At 43.3% G+C, this 21,206-nt stretch overlaps 1 protein-coding gene across 2 annotated transcripts in view; it reads right to left on the bottom strand.

The window, feature by feature from the left end:
- LOC132866184 (VPS10 domain-containing receptor SorCS1) overlaps nt 1-21,206 on the bottom strand; it is a 508,739-nt gene that overhangs the window by 98,426 nt on the left and 389,107 nt on the right. For both annotated transcript variants that reach the window (XM_060898794.1, XM_060898795.1), the window contains exons 7-10: nt 13,295-13,413; nt 12,817-12,906; nt 7,097-7,276; nt 6,447-6,593 (exon numbers count right to left, since the gene is read on the bottom strand). In XM_060898794.1, the coding sequence (XP_060754777.1) occupies nt 6,447-6,593; nt 7,097-7,276; nt 12,817-12,906; nt 13,295-13,413 (536 nt within the window). The remainder of the gene's footprint in view (nt 1-6,446; nt 6,594-7,096; nt 7,277-12,816; nt 12,907-13,294; nt 13,414-21,206) is intronic.

Genomic DNA, 21,206 nt, shown 5'->3' with positions numbered 1-21,206 from the left:
CACGCTGCCTATGCGGCCGCCTATCTGGATGATATAATAATCTACAGCCATGATTGGCAGCGGCACGTGGAACACCTGAGGGCTGTTCTAAAGTCACTGAGGCAAGCAGGCCTCACAGCTAACCCGAAAAAGTGTGCAATTGGGCGGGTGGAAGTACGGTATCTGGGGTTCCACTTGGGTCATGGGGAGGTGCGTCCCCAAATTAACAAGACTGCAGTGATTGCGGTCTGCCCGAGGCCCAAGACCAAAAAGGAGATGAGATGGTTCCTGGGGCTGGCTGGCTATTATCGTAGATTTATACCTAATTATTCGGATGTCACCAGCCTGCTAACTGATCTCACTAAAAAGGGGGCTCCAGATCTGGTCCAGTGTACGGAGCATGCCAGCAGGCCTTCTCTGAGGTAAAAGCTGCACTGTGTGGGGGGGCCACTTTTACACTCCCCTGACTTCTCTCTCCCCTTTATTTTGCAGACTGATGCATTGGACAGAGGGCTGGGGGCCATTTTGTCCCAGGAGGTGGAGGGCGAGGAGCACCCCTTGCTGTACATCAGCAGGAAACTGTCGATGCGTGAAAGCAAGTACAGCACAATTGAGAAGGAGTGTCTTGCCAACAAGTGGGAGGTCCTTGCCCTCTGATACTACCTGCTGGGGCGCCCTTTCACTCTCTGTTCGGACCATGCACCCCTCCAGTGGCTCCACTGCATGAAGAATGCCAATGCATGGATCACCCATTGGTATCTCGCCCTCCATCCATTTAAGTTCGAGGTGATCCACAGGCCAGGGGCACAGATGGTGGTGGCAGACTTCCTGTCCTGTCGGGGGGGAGTCAGCTTCAGGCCAGATGGCTCCCCGGCCTGAGTCGGGCGGTGAGGGTATGTGGCAGCGGGGGCGTGGCCAAGCAGCAGTCTGCGAATGGAGGGTGGGGTCAGGGAAGGTAAGTGGCTAAGTCATTCCACCTGCTTTCAATTAATGTGTGTGTTTGTTACAGGGATGAAGCATAAAAGGAGGGAGAGAGCAGAGAAAAGGGGCTCCCTTCCGACCACAATGCATGTGTGCATGTTGAGTGAGTGAGTGAGTGAGTGAGTGAGTGAGTGAGTGAATGCTGTAAAGCTGAAATAAGAAAAATAGTGTTTGTATGTGACCAACAACTCTCGCCTGCTGTGCTTCTGTGCTCCACTCACATCCGGAATTGCTACAGTGATGCAAACCAAACTCTATAAAAGGCAAAAATTACAGACCTGAAAATGACAAAATGATGACTAAATGGCAAATCCAAATGCTAATGTTGCATTTAACTTGAGGTTTTAACTCATAGTTCCCAACCTCTGACAAGAAAGAATAGAAGAAAATGCCTGATGCTGGATGGTCTCCTCAACTCTGAGTTCCTCTGAGTTCAGTTAATACAGGACCATCGAATCAGCATGGCTGTGCAGCAGGCTTGTAGTACTCGAGTCCAGGACTCGGACTTGAGTCCGACTCATGCCCCAACTTTAAGGACTCGTGACTTGACTTGGACTTGAGCACTGATGACTTGGACTCAGACTTGTGCATTAATTGCATTCAGACTTGTAAATTGGAGACGAGGACTATGATTTTTTTTTTTGTAACATGCCATAATAATTTGGCAAAATATATTTATATCTACATCCATCCATCCATTATCTGTAGCCACTTATCCTGTTCTACAGGGTCCCAGGCAAGCTGGAGCCTATCCCAGCTGACTATGGGCGAGAGGTAGTGTACACCCTGGACAAGTCGCCAGGTTATTCCAGGGCTGACATATATTTACATTCATTTTTATACTAACTTTGTGCAAGAGAATGCACATTGACTTGTTCATACGTCATGTTCAGGAACAAACTAACATTAATGGCACTAAAATGCCTCGAGGGAATGCATCTAGGATTGTCCGCTTTGCTTATACAGACTTCTCATGCAGTGGGAAAAAATACACTGCTATGTGTTCCATATGTAGAAGAATGATCGAGGAGATGACGGGGACAACCTCAAACTTCAATTGTCATTTGGCAAGGCTACACCCAGAGAAGTAAGTGACATGCTGTGTTCATTGCTCTGTTGATAGCAGGGCTTGCTGACCGATGAACTAGCTAGTGTTAACCCTCTCTCGTGTTATTTGCCCTATTGATAGTGGGCAAGGCTTGCTGAGCAATGAACAAGTATTTTATCTGTAGCCTATTAACTAAAATGGGGCAATCAAGCAGGAACGTTAGTCCAACACAGTAGCAGAGACAGTTTCACATAAAGGCAGAAACAGCCACCGTCAAATGGTGCGGTTGGATTTTTGTTCTTGGACTTGACTCTGATCAATAGTCAAGTCAAGTCAACTTTATTGTCAAATATGCTATACATGCTCGTCATACAGCACAGATGAAATACCAGTCCTCTCTGACCCACAGTGCAAACAGGCAATGTAATAAATAAAAATAGAATAAAAATAGAATAATTGAAAAAAAAACAATATAAACAGTATAAACACTCTACACTGTAAAAAAAGAATAGTTGAGAATACTTGAAATTTCAAGGCAACAGTCTGCATGAAGAATTTTATGTTTTGCCAATGATGTGCCCATGATAATCCAAACTATGATAAAACTGTTATCTTTATTAAGAATTCTTAATTAAGTCAATTTTCAATTCCTCATTCTGCCAACATAGATTTCTCTTTTTGCTGAACAGTGGCATTCACAGTAGTACAAAAAGGCAATTGAGGTTATCAGACTTTTTTGGGGGGCTTTTTTCACCTTTATTTGGATAGGACAGTGTAGAGACAGGAAATGAGCAGGAGAGAGGGACAGAGAGGGATCGGGAAATGACCTCGGGTCGGAATCGAACCCGGGTCCCTGGATTTATGGTATGGCGCCTTATCCACCTGAGCCACGACGCCATACCCACGATGTGGGTTTTAAAAACTTTATTTCAATATTGAAGTTTTGTAATTGTGTAGAACAATGAAAAAAGGCATGTATAGTTTAATGATAAATTGTGATAACCTCCGGAGGCGTCGTGGCTCAGGTGGATAAGGCGCCATACCATAAATCCGGGGACCCGGGTTTGGTTCCGACCTGAGGTCATTTCCCGATCCGTGTCTCTCTCTCTCCCGCTCATTTCCTGTCTCTACGCTGTCCTATCCAAATAGAGGTGAAAAAAGCCCCCCCCCAAAAAAAATTTTGATAACCTCAATTGCCTTTTTGCACTACTGTGAATGCCACTGTTCAGCAAAAAGAGAAATCTATGTTGGCAGAATGAGGAATTGAAAATTGACTTAATTAAGAATTCTTAATAAAGATAACAGTTTTATCATAGTTTGGATTATCATGGGCACATCATTGGCAAAACATAAAATTCTTAATGCAGACGGCTGCCTTGAAATTTCAAGTATTCTCAACTATTTTTTTTTACAGTGTAGATAGAAACTAGACATAGACTAAACACTCAAACAATATAAACAGTATAAATAAACAGTATAAACACTAGATAAGAACAAGACAGACTAAACACTCAGACAATATAAACAGTGTAAACACTAGATAACACAGACTAAACACTCAAACAGACAATATTAGTATAAACACTCTAGATATGAACAAAACACTCATATACACACACATACACACACACACACACACACACACACACATAAAAATTGGTTCAAATAACCAAAACAGTCAAGGGCACTTGAGGTATAGCAGGTAAACATGAAATAAGCAGTATAAACAAACTAGCAGCTGTTAAGATGAGGTAGTGCAGAATAGTGCAAATGAGCGAGGTAAAGTGAGATGTGCGGTCCCTGAGTTCAGTGCTCGAAATTTTCTTTCATGACTTGGACTTGAACACTGGGAACTCGAAACTGGACTTGAACTTGAGGTTTAGGGCCCGTTTACACGAGGACGCTGTCGGGTAAAAACGACTAAATATTTTATCGGAAGTGCCTTTCGTCTACACGGGGACGGCGTTTCTGAGGCTGAAAAACGGATAAAATTGAAAACGCCTTCCAAAGTGGATAAGTTAAAAACGGCCCCCGTTGCATATCCGTCTAAACTACCCAATACGCGAAACTCTGCTCAGATCTGCTCACGTCGGGTACGCGTTTACGTCATACATATGTCATATACTGTACATGCCAGCCCGGGAAGTAAGAAAGTAAGTAAAAAAGTAAGAGCATGTCTGATTACATCGATCCAACGGACCTTCAAGCTGCTCTGGCAGCTTTAATAAACGTCCAGGAGTCCTTCGAACATCTATACCGAATCTGCACATATACCGTTAATGAACAGAGGCGGGTATAGTATGCTCTTACTTTTTTACTTACTTTCTTACTTACCAGAGTAGTCAAAGTTTTCGCGGCGCAGATGTGCAGATCAGACAAGACGGAAGATGTTGCGCATGCGTGCAGACATAGCGGAGGTCTTTCACAGCACCGCCTGGCATGCACATCTGTGACAGAGCGCAATGCGTCTGTCACTAAACAGCGGTTCCTCCCGCTGGTCATGTTTCAATGTTCAAGTGCAATGGACTAAACCACAGTTGCAAAGACATTCCAAATACAATCTGTGTTGTGGGTTTGGTAATGGGGGCTTTACAAGTATGTTTTGTTACGGGTACATTTGTTACAACTTTTAGATATGTAAACCTGAAATGTTTGGTACACGTGTTCATAGTAAAAGACGCGACAGGTTTAAACAGCACAAGCATTTATTAGTTTTCACTATAAACAATAGCGTGTAAAGATTCATTAAGTGCACACGTTTAACATCTGAATCCTTTTCTGCTAGAGTTTATCTAACATCAGCCAGAAATGTTTGTAGCCATTTACCTGCTGTAGTCTTCCGGGTGCGGGACCAAAGCAGAGTGCAGGTCTGAAAGCGCTTTTCCAGGTTTCTTCCGTGATGCGTGGGAAAGCAGCTCATTAGAGCGGAGAGAAATGGTCTACAAATCTTACGTAAGTGTTTGTTGTAATATTTAAGGTCTGCACATTGTTGTAGGAGTGTAATGCATGCAGTGAAAATGTTTAGAACTGTTAAAATCTGTCTAGATGTGTTGATTGATTTTAATTGTGTTAAGACTGTGCCGTAGTCTTTTAAATATGCGCTGCACTGTTCATTGGGGAGATGGCCTCGGCAGGGAGAGGATGCATGACTTGAGCTCTGTGTGAGTAATGCCAGAGTAGCCTAGCTTGCGTGGGCATTTTGTCCCAGAATTTTTTTTTTTGTTTGGTTTTGTCATCAGTGTTTTTTTTTTTGTTTGTTTGTTTGTTTGTCCTGTTTGTGTTAACTGCCGGCTTAAGAATAAAAAGAAAACTATTTTTGTACAAGAATTTTCCTTGTTTTGCTCATCATTCTGACTGACTACTCCATCCGCTCGGCACACTCTATTACAACATCCAATTGAATTCCACACATTTATGCGTCACCGTATAGACGCAGATTTCCTCCTTGAAAACGGTCGTGTAGACGCGGAAAAAAGTGAGAACAAAAACGGACTTTTGCGTTTTTGTTTCAGACCGTCCCCGTGTAAAGTGAGCCTTAGTGACTCGACTACAACACTGCTGTGCAGTAAACAAAGTAGCGCTTTTTTGACATGTTGCTTCATGCAGCTAAACGCTTTCTTCTTCCTCCAGTTCTAACAGTACAGTTGGGATTTCGGCTAATATCAATACAAAGGTTCTTCCTTTCATATTCACATGTACATCCATCCATCCATTATCCGTAACCGCTTATCCTGTGCATGGTCGTGGGCAAGTTGGAGCCTATCCCAACTGACTATGGGTGAGAGGTGGGGTACACCCTGGACAAGTTGCCAGATTATCACAGGGCTGACACATAGAGATAAACAACCATTCACATTCAATTTAAAACCACCAATTAGCCTAACCTGCATGTCTTTGGACTGTGGGGAAAACCGGAGCACCCGGAGGACACCCAAACAGACACGGGGAGAACATGCAAGCTCCACTCAGAAAGGCCCCTGTCGGCCACTAGACTCGAACCCAGAACCTTCTTGCTGTGAGGCGACAGTATGACACTACACCACCGTGCCGCCTCACATGTACATATTCAAATAATTCACCGTGTGTGGTAATGAGTCGTGAAAGAAGCAATGCTGCCACGACGAAACTGCTGATCTCCTTTGAGAATAGAGGCAGCTCAATACCTTATGTCACCTGACCTTTTCGTGGAATGTTGATGCCATGCCATTGGACTTTGACGAGTGAGTGTGATGAGCATTGCTCTTTTTGATGCTTAACTCTGACTACATTAGGTGCATTTTAGACAGGCGGCATTTAACAAGAGCTCTCAGTCTCATTATCATTCTCTTTCTCGCAGTCTTCCTACCATCTCTTGCTGTTCCTTTTTGTCACCCATCCTCCCTCATAACTTACAGACTCACACACACATACACACTCCTCTTTTCTCATTCTGTCTCACCAACATGCAGTGGATGCTGTTCCCTCGTAGATCAGTAGAGGGTGCTTGCAGCAGTCTCCAGTCTCGGCCTTTGTTGTATGTGATGTACGTCTTCACTTGATCATCTAATTTCTTGTTGGCCAAAAACATTCCTTTAATTCCTGCTACCTACAAACCAAGAACAAAGCAGAACAGGAAGTCACTACATACTCAATAACTGAGGACTTTAATCTAGCCGGTGGCGGCAATTTTTAGCATATGCTAATGGTGATAGGTGGTGACCTCAATCAAGGTAATGGATTCCTCTCTCCAGGCCAGGTTTACAGGGCAAATGCTATCATAAACAGTGTAATTATATGATAATAAGATAGGGTGAGACTGGGATTCATGTTAGCTTATCTATATGCACAACCTGTGCTTAGCAAGATCAAAATTGAGTAGATGTCAGAGAGATGATGCGGATACATTAACATAAATGAGGTAGCACACATGTTTGGGTCTTGTGTATGTGATGGCATGCATATTTACACTCAGAATCTGGCTAACGTGAGAAAGGGAATGAGGAAGCAGAACAGAAAGTTTAAAAGGACACATTATCACCCTTCTGACCCTCAATGAATAAGGAATTGTCTGAGTTAGATTTAGTTTTTGAATGAGCCAAACTGGAATACCTCGTATAGGTCAATCATGACGTTACCCTCTGGTCCCATGCTGCTCATAACGTTCTCCAAGGCGAGTGTGTAGTACACTCCTCCAGCCTCTGAGACATACAGGTTATAGGTATCATTCTGATTCCACTCCTGAACCGCTGCCACCACCCGATTTTCATCCGTGCTGATCACATGCAAGTCCTGGGAAGAAAAAGTAGGTATAGATATTGTCTTGAGACAAATTGTAATAAATCACTTCACATATTCAAACAGATTAGAGTCTTTAGGATCTTGTGATACATGTGTGACGGCGGGGGGGTGTTCACCTGGGTCACATTTTCGGACATTTTCTATAATATATAGTTCTGAAAAATATGCGTTTCCTCAACTGAAACATCTTTCTTTTTCTTCACCATGAATAAAGTTTTCGAACCTCAATGCTAATAACCTAGTCTACTTACAGAAAAACAACATTACTGCCAAACTGAAATATAGGGTGTTTCAAAAAATTTAATATAATTTCACAATCTAATAACTTTGCCAGTTCTCGTTCAATTGACCCCAAATTTTAACAGCATGTGTGGAAACAGGTCAAAATTTTATGTTTAATGTTTTGTGTTTTTATCTTTTTAAATATAGAAATGCCACTCACTGGAAAAGAAAAGGCGTTTTGTGTGTTAGAGTACACTCGAACACAATCGAAGAAGACTGTGCAGCGTGCATTTATGAGAGAATTCTCTAGAAATGCAGCAACTGCAATGTAGATTTGGACATGACACAAAAAGTTCAAAGAGGAAAGCTGTCTGTGTGTGTCTGTGTCTCAGAAGGCACGCATATTGAAAATTTGTGAAATCGTTCATGGAATCCACATACTGTACCTTTGAGTTTCTCATTCAAATTTTGAGGAATAAATCTTATATTGCTCAACATTAATTCTCTTCAGTTTCATTTGCCTAGGCTATGTAGTTTCTGGGATATTTACATCTCAATATCAAATTTTTGAAACACCCTGTTAAATAATATTGTCTGGTGCTGAGTGGTATATCTGATACTCCATTCAGCTAGCATGATACTGAACGAGTTGAAGACGTAGTCAGTGAGCATTACCACTGTACTATTCAGCTGATATATATAAGTCTTCATTCATTGCTTCTGATTACTATCAGAGGGGAGCCAGGAAGACAGGTCAGTGGGGAGATGTCATCATCATCCCCACAACCAGAGATTGGGTACCAAGCCCCAACAGCTAACAGCCTCAACTGCTGCTGACCTGAGAAGGAAGATCGTGACCCAACTGGAAACCTGGATACCGAATACCGAAGCTGAGTTACCAAGTACCTTCAGAAGATCTACTAGTAGATGTGAATGCTGCTCTGAAGACAATCTCCACAAGAACCATCAGTACAGCAACAGTAATCATGAAGATGCTTGGACACAAGGTGGGCTCGGGACATAACAAACAGTATCCACCATGGAAGAGACGATTAGAGGCCAAGATAAAGGCAGCATGGAACTACAGAAAGGGAACATGGTGAATAAAGGGGCACCCAGGAAGTACAACTCACTCTCCATACCAGAGGCACTCGAAACTGCCAAACAGCGACTAACAGCTCTGGCCACCCGGTTGAAGAGATACACCAAGGAGGGAGAGGCCAGGAGAATAAACAAGCTGTTCTCCACTGAACCAGCCAAGGTGTACTCTCAGTGGCAGGGAAACAACAACCGGTCAGACCCACCTGACCAGATGAGCTGAGGTGGAAAAATACTGGAAAGACATATGGGAAAGAAAGGCATCACACAACACCGATGCCCAATGGTTAGTGGACCTAAGAGCTGACTACAGCAACCTTCCAGAACAAGAACCATCTCAATGGCAGACGTCCAAGAAAGAGTGTCAAAGATGAAGAGCTGGACAGCACCAGGCCCCGATATGATCCATACGTACTGGCTGAAGAAGCTAACTGCACTCCATGAATGCCTAGCAGCACAGATGAACCAGCTGCTGAGGGATGGGACCCACCCAGAATGGCTAACCCAAGGCAGGACAGTCCTAATCATCCCATCCAACTACCGGCCAATTACCTGTCTCTGCACAACATGAAGGCCCTGTCAGGCATCATTGCGGCAAAAATGAGTAAGCATGTGGCTCAATACATGAGCGAGGCACAGAAAGGAATATTTGTACACACACTAACACCAGAGGAGCCAAGCACCAGCTACTGGTCGATAGAACAGTCGCCCAAGACTGTAAGAAGAGACAGACCAACCTGTGCACTGCCTGGATTGACTACAAGAAAGCCTATGACTCAATGCCACACACATGGATACTGGAATGTCTGGAACTGTATAAGATCAACAGGAACCTAAGGACCTTCATCCAGAACTCAATGGAAATGTGGAAGACAACCCTAGAGGCCAACTCAAAACCCATTGCCCAAGTCAACATCAAGTGCGGCATATACCAAGGAGATGCGCTATCACCACTGCTGTTCTGCATAGGCCTGAACCCCCTCAGTCGGATCATCATGAAGAGTGGCTACGGGTACCAATTCCGTAGTGGGGCAACAATCAGCCACCTGCTCTACATGGATGACATCAAGCTGTATGCCAGGAACGAGCAAGAAATAGACTCGCTGATCCACACCACCCGGATCTACAGCGATGACATAGGGATGTCATTCGGATTGGACAAGTGTGGCCGGATGGTCTCAAAGAGAGGCAAGATGATCCGGACTGAGGGGATTGACCTACCAGAGGGCAACATAGGTGATATCCAAGACAGCTACAAGTACCTTGGCATCCCACAGGCTAATGGAAACCATGAAGAGGCCACAAGGAAGTCAACCACAGCCAAATACCTCCAGAGAGTAAGGCAGGTCCTGAAAAGTCAGCTGAATGGTAAGAACAAGGTCCGAGCCATCAACATGTACGCACTACCAGTCATCAGATACCCCGCTGGTATCATAAACTGGCCAAAGGAGGAGATAGAAGCCACAGATATCAAGACTAGAAAGCTCCTCACCATGCATGGAGGGTTCCACCCCAAGTCCAGCACCCTGAGACTATACACTAAGCGGAAAGAGGGAGGCCGAGGGCTAGTGAGCGTCAAGACCACGGTCCAGGATGAAACATCAAAAATCCGAGAATACATCAGAAAGATGGCCCCAAAGGATGAACTGCTAAGTGAATGTATCAGGCAGCAGAACCCTGATGAGAGTGCAGAGGAGGAGGAGGAACAGACAACCTGGAGGGACAAACCCCTACATGGCATGTACCACCATCAGATAGAGGAAGTGGCTGATCTCAAGAAATCCTACCAGTGGCTGGATAATGCAGGACTGACAGACAGCACAGAGGCACTAATCATGGCAGCACAAGAACAGGCCATAAGCACAAGAGCCATAGAGGCCAGGATCTACCAGAGTAGATCAGACCCAAGATGCAGACTGTGCAAAGAAGCCCCTGAAACAGTCCAGCATATAGTAGCAGGGTGTAAGATGCTAGCTGGATCAGCGTACATGGAGAGGCACAACCAAGTGGCTGGGATAGTATACAGGAACATCTGCAACCAGTATGGAATAGAAGTACCCAAGTCCCAATGGGCCATACCACAGAAGGTGGCTGAGAACAACAGGGCCAAGGTTCTGTGGGACTTCAGCTTCCAGACTGACAAACAGATCCTGGCTAACCAACCAGACATAGTGGTGGTGGACAAAGAGCAGAAGAGGGTGGTGGTGATAGATATGGCGATCCCAGCTGACGCCAACATCAGGAAGAAGGAACATGAGAAACTTGAGAAGTATCAAGGGTTGAAAGAGCAGCTGGAACGGATGTGGAAGGTCAAGGGTTGCGTGGTCCCCATGGTAGTGGGGGCACTTGGGGCAGTAACCCCCAAACTGGGAGAGTGGCTCCAGCAAATCCCAGGAACAACATCTGAAGCCTCAGTCCAGAAGAGCACAGTCCTAGGAACATCGAAGATACTGCGCAGAACCCTCAAACTCCCAGGCCTCAGGTAGAGGACCTGAGCTTGAGGATGACATGGATACCCCCCCCCCCCCCCCCCCGCCGGGGGTGAGAAGGAGATTTTTTTTTTATATATATACGCACACACACACACACGTGTTATTCCATATTTGGCATACTTGAAATATTGAGGTGGGATCAAATGAACACACTGACTACAGTATAACCTCTACATATTTCCCAATCTTCTCTTTTATGAATGTAAATTTGTTCTTAAACTTTAAGTGGGAAAAAATGCAAGTTATTGCCATCAATTGTGAAAATTACTATTGAAAAATTGACAGTGCACTTCACCATGAAACTGTTTATAGACCTGCTGGCCATTTGTTTTTTTCATGGCCTTTCAGCATTATTATTATTATTATTATTATTATTATTATTATTATTATTAACCCCCCAAAAAAACTAAATGCACCCAAAACATTTCATTTTCTACATTTACATACATAAAAAGGCAGCATCTTTCACCTTAACTGGGTGGTACAGTGGTGTAGTAGTGAGCACTATCGCCTCAAAGCAAGAAGGTTCTGGGTTCAAGCCCAGCGGCTGATGGGGGCCTTCCTGTGTGGAGTTTGCATGTTCTCCCAGTGTTTACATGGGTTTCCTCCAGGTGCTCCAGTTTTCCCCCACAGTCCAAAGACACATAGTTAGGTTCACATGGGGTAGCCTTAGGCTGAGGTGCCCTTGAGTGAGGCTCCTAATCCCCAACTGCTCCCTGGGCACTGTTAGCATGGCTGCCCACTGCTCTGGGTATGTGTGTGTGTTCACTTCAAGAATTTCACAAGTGTACATATGATGAATAAAGTTCTTCTTTTTAATGTGATTTTCATTCATAATCAAGTGCAGCTGAATATAAATGTGGTGGCATGGAGTGAAGGGGCCATGTGGAAAGCCAGGCTGATCCTGCCCCGCTGTGACAAATTAGATTAATAATCATGATCAGACATTATTCTGGGCAGCACGGTGGTGTAGTGGTTAGCGCTGTCGCCTCACAGCAAGAAGGGCTGGGTTCGAGCCCCGTGGCCAGCGAGGACCTTTCTGTGCAGAGTTTGCATGTTCTCCCCGTGTCCGCATGGGTTTCCTCCGGGTGCTCTGGTTTCCCCCACAGTCCAAAGACATGCAGGTTAGGACTGGTGACTCTAAATTGACCGTAGGTGTGAATGTGAGTGTGAATGGTTGTCTGTGTCTATGTGTCAGCCCTGTGATGACCTGGTGACTTGTCCAGGGTGTACCCCGCCTTTCGCCCATAGTCAGCTGGGATAGGCTCCAGCTTGCCTGGGACCCTGTAGAACAGGATAAAGCGGCTAGAGATAATGAGATGAGACATTATCTTTACCCAGCTCTGACACAGAACTACTATTCTTATTAGCTTTAATCTGAGCTTGTTGGACTCAGCTAACATTGAAAACACATGCTGGCAATTTGTGAATTTCATCTACCACAGACCGTGAAGGCTTTGCCGCACAAACACCTCAAGGAGCTGTGGAACTAGACTGAATGAAACATATTTAATTGTCATATAAAAGAAGGTTAAAATAAGAGGAATATATGTTGTTGAAATTAATAATGTAGCACAAGCAAGAAACAGTTCAGATGTTCTAGGTTTCATTTGCATGATGGTGCGGCTTATCAGAGACTCTGAAAGTATCAGAAGACTGAAACATTAAATGAATACATTTATGTATATTTATGCTGTCAGTGTTTTGCCTAGGCATTACCTTTGGAAGTGTATATTTGGGAAGCTTCATTGGTGTGAACAGGTCTCGCCTTGATGACACGTAATAGATTGGCCGACCGCCTGTTGACACCTTTGGATAATAGAGACAGACACAAATACAAGTACAGGAGGTTACTTTTAGACCAGGTGGCAATTTACCAGTGAGTACAAGCAGTAAATGCTGTTAGGTGTTCGAGACAATTTATCAGCTCTAAATTGCTTGGTCACTTTGTCACATTGAATCGGTTCCTGAATTTAGCCCACGCTGTATGAGCTTTATAGTTAGACAGGAACAGGAAAAAAAAGAACAAGATGATCATGGGATACCTCTGTGAACTCACACAAAGCCAATTCCAGGTCTTTCTCATAGATGCTATCTTTTACCATGGTCTTTTTAACAATGTCTGGTGAATCTGTCACCACTTCAGGGTAAGCCATAGCTCTATTCCCCTGCCATGTCACCTCCGTTTATTACTCACCTGCACAAACACATACTCGTCTTGCACCACCAGAGAATTGGGGTCGATGTAGCCGGGGAAAGGTTTGCCCTTGTTGGCCTCCGTACAGTTCTGCAGCTTGCAGGTGATATACAGAGCCTCTGAAAGAAACGGTAATGAAAAAAAGTCATTACAGAATGTTATGGCTTTTGAAAGAAAGCAAGGACCAATGCAACAGAGTGCTGCTAATATCCTTTACTAGGTGTTGAAAAGGATGAAAAACATACAACCCAATATCACAGACTACTGTGTCTATTCACATATCACATTTATCACAGCAAGACAAATTACTATTTTATTTGTTTAGTGAAATGGCTAGAATATGTTTTAAATATCTGAGATGCAGATGAGGTCAGAGGAGATGTTTAGCATGCATTATTTACAGTGGTGCTTGAAAGTTTGTGAACCATTTAGCATTTTCTATATTTCTGCATGAATATGACCTAAAACATCACTGAATTTTCACACAAGTCCTAAAAGTAGATAAAGAGAACCCAGTTAAACAAATGAGACAAAAATATTATACTTGGTCATTTATTTATTGAGGAAAAAGATCCAATATTACATATCTGTGAGTGGCAAAAGTATGGGAACCTTTGCTTTCAGTATCTGGTGTAACCCCCCTGTGCAGCAATAACTGCAACTAAACGTTTCTGGTAACTGTTGATCAGTCCTGCACACTGGCTTGGAGGAATTTTAGCCCATTCCTCTGTACAGAACAGCTTAAACTCTGGGATGTTGGTGGGTTTCCTCACATGAACTGCTCGCTTCAGGTCCTTCCACAACATTTCGATTGGATTAAGGTTAGGACTTTGACTTGGCCATTCCAAAACATTAACTTTATTCTTCTTTAACCATTCTTTGGTAGAATGACTTGTGTGCTTAGGGCCATTGCCTTGCTGCATGACCCACCTTCTCTTGAGATTCAGTTCATGGACAGATGTCCTGACATTTTCCTTTAGAATTCGCTGGTATAATTCAGAATTCATTGTTCCATCAATGATGGCAAGCTGTCCTGGCCCAGATGCAGCAAAACAGGCCCAAACCATGATACTACCACCACCACCACCATGTTTCACACATGGGATAAGGTTCTTATGCTCGAATGCAGTGTTTTCCTTTCTCCAAACATAACGCTTCTCATTGAAACCAAAAAAGTTCTATTTTGGTCTCATTTTTCTATTTTTCCAATAGCCTTCTGGCTTTTCCACATGATCTTTAGCAAACTGTAGATGAGCAGCAATGTTCTTTTTGGAGAGCAGTGGCTTTCTCCTTGCAACCCTGCCATGCACACCATTGTTGTTCAGTGTTCTCCTGATGGTGGACTCATGAACATTAATATTAGCCAATGTGAGAGAGGCCTTCAGTTGCTTAGAAGTTACCCTGGAGTCCTTTGTGACCTCACCGACTATTACACACCTTGCTCGTGGAGTGATCTTTGTTGGTCAACCACTCCTGGTGAGGGTAACAATGGTCTTGAATTTCCTCCATTTGTACACAATCTGTCTGACTGTGGATTGGTGGAGTCCAAACTCTCTACAGCTGGTTTTGTAACCTTTTCCAGCCTGATGAGCATCAACAATGCTTTTTCTGAGGTCCTCAGAAATCTCCTTTGTTCGTGCCATGATACACTTCCACAAAGATGTGTTGTGAAGATCAGACTTTGCTAGATCCCTGTACTTTAAATAAAACAGGGTGCCCACTCACACCTGATTGTCATCCCACTGATTGAAAATACCTGACTCTAATTTCACCTTCCAATTAACTGCTAATCCAAGAGGTTCACATACTTTTGCCACTCACAGATATGTAATATTGGATCATTTTCCTCAATAAATAAATGACCAAGTATAATATTTTTGTCTCATTTGTTTAACTGGGTTCTCTTTATCTACTTTTAGGACTTGTGTGAAAATCTGATGATGTTTTGGGTAATATTTATGCAGAAATATAGAAAATTCAAAAGGGTTCACAAACTTTCAAGCACCACTGTACGCTTGTGTCACACATTGGCATTTCAGCCTTGCACATGTACGGCGTATCAGGATACGTGGCAGTAAGAAAGGAACGTCACAGCATTGCCAGCTTATGTAGTTAATATTCTAGGATGCATAGCACGATCTCCTTGTACTCCAGGGTCCGCACTTAAAAATCCATAGCACATACATAGCAGCTTTGATATGTCACCCATATGTCATGTGTACACCGTAAAAACGAAAGTTACGCAGCATTGATGTAGCAGTAACTTTGCTCGAACACCTATTATGCCATGCGAATGCCTTAGTTGACAGGTGTCTGATGAAGGTGGCTCTGGAGCTGGCTGGGTGGATGCGACTGATGTCTTCCCTTGCTCTTCTTGGGTCCTGACTTCTTCGCTGGCATGATGCTTTCATGACTGTGACGAATGACAACGAGTGCAGCGTGGGACCCCTTTTATACTCGCCTGTGAATGCTGCAGATAAGCCACAGGTATGCAGCAGCAATGTCATACGTAAGAACGAAATGCCATGCCAACGAAACAGTTACACTGCAGCAGTGCATCATACGCCAAGCATACGCCTCAGTACGCCATAACTCTACATCCCTTGAACCCCATACAAACCCCAGATATGCCACAGTAATGCCATGCATATGTTGTGTACATCACAGGACTTTAATTTTGGACAAAATATGCCTCATTTCTTGGTGTTTGACCCACACACCGCTTACGTGGCAAGATATAAGACAGTGTGACACAAACATTACAGTGTAATTCTATGAACAGAGCCTTGATTAAAAGAGTATTTTAAAATATATTTTAACTGATATTGAGTTATTTGTATGCATTACTCTACAAAGACTCTTATCAAGGGTACATTAAGTGCTACGTCCTTCTCTATTAGAACAGCACATTCATAAAAAAGATGCTCATTCAAACAGCCATATGCAATGTTCACTGCGACTGAGCACACTTTATGCAAGATTTTTTCTTTGATCATTTGTCAAAAACTTAGTTATATAGTTTGGATCTGACAGCACTCTGGCAGCATGTTGCGAATATGTGCAATGATGAGCTTGATCACAGTTAGCACATAAAATACAGTCACACTGAGCAGCGGAGATGGTGTGTAAAAAGAAAAAGCCCTTCACTAAATATAGTGAAGTGATTACATACTTATCATCAAAGTCCCTTCCATGCCAGGACCTGATCTTCCCAGGCAGTCTCACATCCCTAAGGTGCACTGGGTGGCGCCAATCTCTGTTTCTACTGCTGGGTTTCAGTTACATGACTTTTCTTAGCGGTTTTACCGTAAGTGAAATAGCCGGTGATCTAAATGGCTGCCATAGTGCAAACAACTAGCGATAACTTATCAGAGTATGCTCATAATCTAGAAGCCACTGCTCGCTTTAGATATATTCAGAAGATTGCTCTGTGCAATGGAATCGACCCCTACAGTCTGGGAAAGAAGGATTTGTCATACAATCTCGAAAACTACCCTTCAGTCAAGTTCCCAGATATCTCGAACTATCTGGTGTTGCAAACGTCCTTCTACACCACAAAACAGATGAAAGCATGGAAAAGTATGGAGGCTTACAACTTTTTTGTATGTGGCTGGGTAAAGGACCTCGGGATCAATTCGCTGCTGAATGAATCCTGTATTGTTTTTGCCTGTGTAAGTATTTTTTTAAGCTTTTTGTTCACGTCTTTACAACAAAGCGCTGCAAGTTGAAGTGTAAACAAACAACAGTTTGCTTGATTCTCACTTGTGTTGGCTCTTATCTCTCAGGTAAATCATTCACAAAGATCATCAGAAACCCGTTTAAAGACCTGGATCTTAGTCAAACAAGATGGAGAAGTGATCATGATGCATTGTAACTGTATGGTTGGGTAAGAATTTTGCTGTGACCTTCATGCATATGGGCTTTGTGAGGAGTAAACAAAGAAACAGCTGGGGACTTTAGCGCTTCATGACTAAAAAAAGTACCATAAAGTAATGACACACAGCAAGAAAAGTACTTGGAAAACACTAAGGCCATAGCTGAGAGGGAGATACAAACCTTTCACGAAGTGATCACTGCAAACTCGAGCATGCTTCGACTCGGCTCCCTTCGATTTCACTGGGAGGTTCAAAAGCCACCTTTCTTGACGTCTTTTTGTGAAATCCTGTGTTCGTTCACCCTTTTTTATTAGTTCACGGGGCTTCCCTGGAGACGGTGTCAAAAGCCTTTGTGAAGTCGATGAAGACAGCATACATTGGCATGTTTTGTTCCATGCATTTCTCTTGTACTTGGCGAAGGCTGAAGATCATGTCTATGGTACTTCTACCATGACAGAAGCCGCACTGTGTCTCTGGTAATATGTTGGGGGCGAGCAAAGCATCTAACCTGTTGAGTAGTATCCGGGCCATAATTTTACTGGCGATTGACAGAAGTGATATTCCATGATAGTTTCCACAGTCCTTTCTGCTACCTTTCTTGAAGATAGGGACGATATTTGCATCCTTCCAGTCTTGCTGCATTTCCTCATTTTCCCAGATTTTCAGAATGAGTTTGTAAAGTTTCCTTTTCAACTTTGTTCCGCCGTACTTCCATATTTCAGTAGGTATCCCACAGACGCCTGGGGCCTTATTTTCTTTTGTTGCATCGATGGCTTTCAGCATTTCGTCAAAGCTCGGTTTCTCGTCAAGTTCAAGTATCTTTGGTCTCTGGGTAATGCTGTTTAGTGCTTGATGGTCTATGTCACTCGGTATGTTTAGTAGCTGGCCGAAGTGTTGGGCAAATCTGTTGAGTATTTGGTTTTTGTCATCTAAGATCGTTTCCCCATCTACGTCCAACAGCTGTGTCATACTCTTCTTTTGTGGTCCGTACACCTCTCTTAGGCCGACGTAAAAGGCCTTCATGTCGTTCTTGTCAGCAGCTAGTTGTAGTCCTTCAGCTTTCTTTTCCCATCACTGCGATGTAAGCTTTCTCGTATGCTTTTGAAGCTTCCTTCGAGTTTTGATGAGTCTAGCTCTGTTCCTTCTTGTACTTACTTGTAGGTATTTCATCTTCACCATGTTTCGTTCCATGATCAGTTTATTTAGCCCCTTGTCATCATCGTCGAACCAGTCTTGGTTTTTCCTTTCTGGTCTCCCAAGGTGTTCTTTGGCTGTATCAAGTACAGCAATCTTAAGTGACTCCCATTCACCTTCTACGCTTGTGTCCAGGGTACTCAGTTCGTCCATTGTCTTGTCCATGTGTTCTGTGAAGCTCACCTGAAAAGCCTTGTCTTTCAACTTTTGAGCGTTGAGTTTGGTCGGTGATCTGGCCCCAGTTTTTGAGTGCTGTTTTTTCAAGGAGAAGGCAAACTTTGATCTTATCATGTTATGGTCAGTTGAGCAGTCAGCACCCCTCATCACTCTTGCATTGAGGATATCTGAGCGGTCCTTTTGCTTTGTGATTACGTAATCTAGGAGGTACCAATGCTTTGATTGTGGGTGCATCCATGTAACTTTATGGTGGGGTTTGCGCTTAAAGACTGTGTTGGAAATAACTAAGGAATGTTCTGAGCAAAAGGTTAATAGCAGTTCGCCATTTGAATTGCACTTTCCTATTCCGTGTTGCCCAAGAACTCCGGGCCAGTTTTCAGTGTCTTTTCTGATCCTGGCATTGAAGTCACCTCCTAGGATCAGTTTATCATTCTTTGGGACGAGTGCCATGGTCTCTCTAAGTTTGTTGTAAAATTCCTCCTTTGTCTCCTCAGGGTTTGTCATTGTAGGGGCGTATGCATTGATGATGGTTGCAAAGGTATTTTTCTGTAGAGGGAGTCTCATTATCGTGAGTCTGTAATTTATCAGTACTGGATCTTGTTCAAGTTTCAAGGCAATTTCATTTCTCATTGCAAAGCCGACTCCCGATTCACGTTTTTCGTTTTCGTTTCTTCCGCTCCAGAAAAATGTGTATCTGTGATCTACAAGGCTGCCGTGACTGGCCAGTCTTGTTTTGCTTAGTGCTGCTATGTCGATGTTGTATCTCTTTAACTCTTTGGCAACTAATGCTGTTTGTCGTTCTGGTCTTTTGGAGCTGTCAAGAAGTGTCCTGACATTCCATTCTGTGATATTGATCGTTTTTCGTCTTCCTAGCTCACTTTTCGCTGGACACCGGAAAGTGGATGTACCAACGCAAACCTTTTTGACCCGGGCGACGTTCGAGCCGGTATGAGAAATAATATCGATGTCCATATCCAAAACTGCATGCAAGTTTGTTTTTAAGTGAGACTGGCTTTTGCATTACCAGAACCACTCTCTCGGCATGACTTGACTGTGGTCTAACTGGCAGGAAAGTTGATCGAGACTTGTTAGCAGTTTCGACATGCTGCAGTGGTTGGCCGGATGACAGGTATGTTTATCACCGCCCTAAGTGCTACCACAGGGCACTGGCTAGGTTCAGCATACAACATGTGTAGGTTTCGCGAAAGAAAAGCTTCACTGTATCCCTAGCATGGGTGGCTGCTGGGTGCTATGCCTTGCCAAAGGGCAACCCAGGAATTTGGTCCGGGACAGCTTATTTCCATATTCACTGCTAACCTCATGGAGGCCATTCCCCTGTCCGCCACCTGGGGACCCAGTGGATGGGCGTTATCTTCACCACACCATAAAGATATTCAAACTCAATTTGAAACAAACTCTACATCTTTTATATTATCATAGACTTCCTGTGTTAAGTCAGTTCGGGTATCTGCTTTATTTCCATAAGAGGTCATTACAAAATAACAGATAGGTTTCACCAGATTTTTCAGATCAGGTTTTCAGTGGGTCAGATGTTTATGTACACTGGGTTGTCATTTGGTGGCATTGCCTTTTAATTGCTTAACTTTAATCAAACCCTTGCTGTAGCTTTTGACAAGGTTCTCATAATACTTTGCTAATTTCTCATGACAGAACTCTTGTAACTCAGTCAGGTTTGTGGGCCTCCTTACTCAGACATGCTTTTTCAGTTCAGTCCACAACTGTCCTGTGGCATTTACATTAGGGTTTTGTGATGGCCATGCCAATACTTCCACTTTGCTGCCTTTAAGCTATTTTGTTACAACTTTGGAGGTATGTTTGGAAGTCATTGTCCTGCTGGAAGACCCAGTTGAAACAAATTTTGAACTTTCTGGCTGACGTCTTGAGATTTTGCTTCACTATTTCTAGATATTCAGTATTTCTCTTTCCTATGATGTGATATATATTCTCAAGGGTTTTCACCAGTCCCCTTTCCAGCAACATGCACCCACAACATAATGCTGCCAACCCCATGTTTCACAACTGGATGGTGTTATTTGGATTAAAATTTGAGCATCGTGGCCAAACAATACAAATTCTATTTTGTCTCAAAAGAAAAATCTCATCCTAAAAGCAATATCTTCATCCTTGTGATCACCGGCAAAGGCTTTTTTTATGCTGGTCTTGAAGGAGGACCTTGTGGACCAAAGTTCATTCATCTCTTGGAGCTAATTTGTGCTTCCTTCCTGAATGATGCAGTGTTTATGTGCTCCCAAAATTTCTGATTTCCACGTGTTTTAAAAGGTTCATGCATGGAGAAAACAAAATGTTATGATGTCATTCAAATCTAAATATTATATTCTATCACACTAAATGTAACAGGAAATGAAAAAAAAATTACAACGTCATTAATTCATTAAAAATAGTTAGTGTTGGCAAATAGCTGTGGTATAAGAGGAATAAAATACTTTGGGATGGTCATAACCCCCCGTAATGATATCAGACCACCTTTGTAGCTGATTATTTTGCAATAACACATCCTCAAGGGTATTATTTCTCTTATCCCGCAACAGTTCTCCCCAGGTAGTGCAGGGATAATGGTGATGGGAGAGCTTGGGGAAAAAGCCTCACATCTGTCTGCTAAGTACCTTCCTGCCTTTTTGACTGTG

This window comes from Neoarius graeffei, chromosome 18 (assembly GCF_027579695.1).
Source record: "Neoarius graeffei isolate fNeoGra1 chromosome 18, fNeoGra1.pri, whole genome shotgun sequence".
NCBI lineage: Eukaryota > Metazoa > Chordata > Actinopteri > Siluriformes > Ariidae > Neoarius > Neoarius graeffei.
The sequence above is the reverse complement of the archived record's forward strand: the minus strand, read 5'-3'. Positions and strand labels throughout refer to the sequence as shown.